Consider the following 3,406-nt stretch of genomic DNA (forward strand, 5'->3'; position numbering starts at 1 on the left):
GTTGGCCAGGCTGGAGTGTAGTGGCATGATCTCTGCTCACTGCAACCTCCGTGTCCCAGGATCAAGCAATTCTCCTGCCTCAGCCTCCCAAGTAGCTGGGATTACAGGCATGTGCCATTGAACCCAGCTTAATTTTTGTTTTGTTTTTTTTTAGTAGAGATGGGGTTTCACCGTGTTGGCCAGGCTGATCTTGAACTCCTGACTCTGCCCACCTCAGCCTCCCAAAGTGCCGGGATTACAGGTGTGAGCCATTGTGCCCAGCCTCATATTCCGTCTTCTTGAGCAGTTTCTTTTCTCTTAGGCCCATATCATTAAAAAGCTGGAAGTTATAAGAGAATATTGCATTTCCTGATTTGTAATGGATATAATAGATTCCATTTCCAACTTAAACTATGGAAAATCAACACAAGTTGAAGTGACTATTACAGGTGGTATTGGTCTTTGGAGGAAGGATTGGGAATCTTATGCATGAATCTGCCTTGTATGACTGCAAACTTGGGCTCCCAGTTCCTTTAAACTAGTCCCATATTCCTGGTCTGTGTCCTATCACCTGATAGAGCTATGTTTGTTATATTGCCTTTGGCCTTAGATACAAATCTTTATCAGATGTGAAGTGTTTTGTGTTCTAGGAAAGGTGTCTTCACTGTTCTGCTATGCCACAGCTAAGGACAGCTGAACTCGGATGTAAGGCCAGCAGTAGCGCTGGTAAGAAGCTGTCTGGCCCTTAATAATTAATGGCTTCTATCTCTTCCTTTCATTGCAGAACAAAGAGTAGAAGATGTCCGACTTATTCGAGAGCAGCATCCAACCAAAATCCCGGTAGGTACTCAGGCCTTGGTTTTAGTCAAGAATGTACACAGAGGAGAACACTGCGTAAGTACATCCACTTGACGGGGGTTTCTACAGGAATCACCAGACAGGCAAACTCATGGTGTGAGTTTCACAACCTAGAGGGAGGTATCCTTGTTTTAAGAGACAGGGCCTCACTCTGTTTCCCAGGCTGGAGTACAGTGGTGAGATCATAGCTCACTGCAGTCTCAGCCACCTTGTACTCAAGCAATCCTCCTTCCTCAGCCCCTTACGTTAGCTGGGACTAGAGGTGCAGGTCACCACACATGGCTAATTTTTTTTTGTAGAGACAGGGTCTTGCTATGTTACCCAGGCTGATCTCAAACTCCTGGGCTCAAGTGGTCCTCCACCTTGATCTCTCAGAGCGTTGGGATTATAGGCATGAGCCGCTGGCTGGCCTCAGGACCCAAGATTGCCATACTGCCTCTAATTTCTGCCACCACTTAAACTCAAGTAGGTGGGGTCTACACACTGATATTTCCTTGTGGCTATCACACGTCTGAACATGCCCGCTAGATAAAACTCTCAAACTTAACAGGGAGGGTGATGACAGCTTGATTCAGCCTTACACAGAACCTTATGTAGGTCTCACACAATGGAACAATGTACAGATACACATTTTTGTTTCCCAAAGAAGCATGTAAAGATTGCTCATTCCTGGCATTCAACTTCTCTTTGTTGTGACAGGGTAGAAGAATTAATGTATATAAAGGTGTCTGCAGCACTCAGTAAACACAGAAGCTAATGAGACTCAAAGGCCCATCTGTGGTCAGATATTACAGCAGCCTAGAACTAAAAAAACAAAAAATTTTGCTCCATGGAAAGGAAGTATGGTGAGGAGCTAATGGATTAATTTAAATTCATAATATGGAAACTATTTTTGTTCCCTGTATAGTTCAAATACTTGTATTTTTAACCTGATTTAAAGAAATACTGTATCAAAATGAAAGTACCAGGTCATTATGCACAAACTTTGTCCCTAGAACCAGCTAATAATGGTCTCTGCTTGCCTTGTCAAATACTTAAAATTTTTCTCATGTCAAGTAGACAAGTCTCTAGTATGGAAAAACATTGAGCATATTACCATAATTAACAACTTACACATTTATTAAAACACAGGCATTTACGTTCATTAGAACTTCAGCCTCATCTCAGGAAATGGTAGTATTGGAATTGACGGAGTTTCAGATGTTTTGTGCTTGAAGCTGGCCCCTAGCCTCTCTGCTTCTGTAAGGCTTGAGGTCTTTTTCTGACTAGGTATATATTTTTCATGGTTCCAAAATCAAACAGAATGAAAGGACACATAACAAAGTGTCTTCCCCCTCTTCCTACCTGGTGGCAGCCATATCATCTCTCTTCCATATTTTGTAAATGGTGAATGTCTAAGCTAGCAAATGGTTGCTCTTCACAGGAAAGCTTTGAGGAAACTAATGAATGCTGTTTTAAAGCCCATTTTGGGCTGGGCATGGTGGCTCATGCCTGTAATCTCACACTTTGGGATGCTGAGGCGGGTGGATCACAAGGTCAGGAGTTCAAGACCAGCTTGACCAATATGGTGAAACCCCTCTCTACTAAAAATACAAAAATTAGCTGGGCGTGGTGGCACATACCTGTAGTTCCAGCCACTCAGGAGGTTGAAGGCAGGAGAATCATTTGAACCCTGGAGGCCAAGGTTGCAGTGAGCCAAGATCACGCCACTGCACTCCACCCTGGGCAATAGAGCGAGACGTCGTCTCAAAAACAAAAAAAAGCCCATTTTGGCATGTGCCAGTTAGAACATAGGAGGCATTTTATCTATATTTTTCATTGTTGATGACTATTTTATTATTTGAAGACAGTCTCACTCTATCCCTGGAGTGCAGTGGTGGGATCTCCCAGGTTCAAGCGGTTCTCCTGTCTCAGCATCTGGAATAGCTAGAATTGCAGGCAGCTGCTGCCACACCTGGCTAATTTTTGTATTTTTAGTAGACACAGGATTTTACCGTGTTGACCAGGCTGGTCTCAAACTCCTGACCTCAGGTCGTCTGTTCGCCTCACTCAGCCTCTAAGTGCTGTGATTACAGACGTGTGCCACTGTGCCTGGCCTGATGACTATTTTAAAATTCACTTCTGGCTTCTTTTCTAGGTGATAATAGAACGATACAAGGGTGAGAAGCAGCTTCCTGTCCTGGATAAAACGAAGTTCCTTGTACCTGACCATGTCAACATGAGTGAGCTCATCAAGATAATTAGGTATTCAGTCACCTTTGTTTTATATTTCCTTTGAGTAACTTCTCATTCTTTTTTTTTTTTTAATTTTAAATTTGCTAATCTTCTCTGTATCGTTCCAATTTTAGTGTATGTGTTGCTGAAGGCAGCACTTCTCATTCTTTATGAAACTTACAGATAAATCTTTAGTTCTGGTTGAAATCCTTAAAAAAAATCTTTTTCAGCCAAATTTAAGATTCAGTTCTGATTAAAACCATTTCAACTTAATAAAACTGTAAACTGTTTCTTTTTTTTAGATTATATATATAATTTTTTTTTTTTTTTTTTTTTTTTTAAGTGTCCCTGGAAT

General features: G+C 41.7%; 1 protein-coding gene across 1 annotated transcript in view; it reads left to right on the plus strand.

Annotated features, from left to right (window-relative positions):
• MAP1LC3B (microtubule associated protein 1 light chain 3 beta) overlaps positions 1 to 3,406 on the plus strand; it is a 10,763-nt gene that overhangs the window by 5,810 nt on the left and 1,547 nt on the right. Inside the window, exons 2-3 of the mRNA XM_017543589.2 lie at positions 764 to 819; positions 2,975 to 3,112. Of these exons, the coding sequence (XP_017399078.1) occupies positions 764 to 819; positions 2,975 to 3,112 (194 nt within the window). The remainder of the gene's footprint in view (positions 1 to 763; positions 820 to 2,974; positions 3,113 to 3,406) is intronic.

The sequence above is a fragment of the Cebus imitator genome, unplaced genomic scaffold (assembly GCF_001604975.1).
Source record: "Cebus imitator isolate Cc_AM_T3 unplaced genomic scaffold, Cebus_imitator-1.0 Scaffold159, whole genome shotgun sequence".
NCBI lineage: Eukaryota > Metazoa > Chordata > Mammalia > Primates > Cebidae > Cebus > Cebus imitator.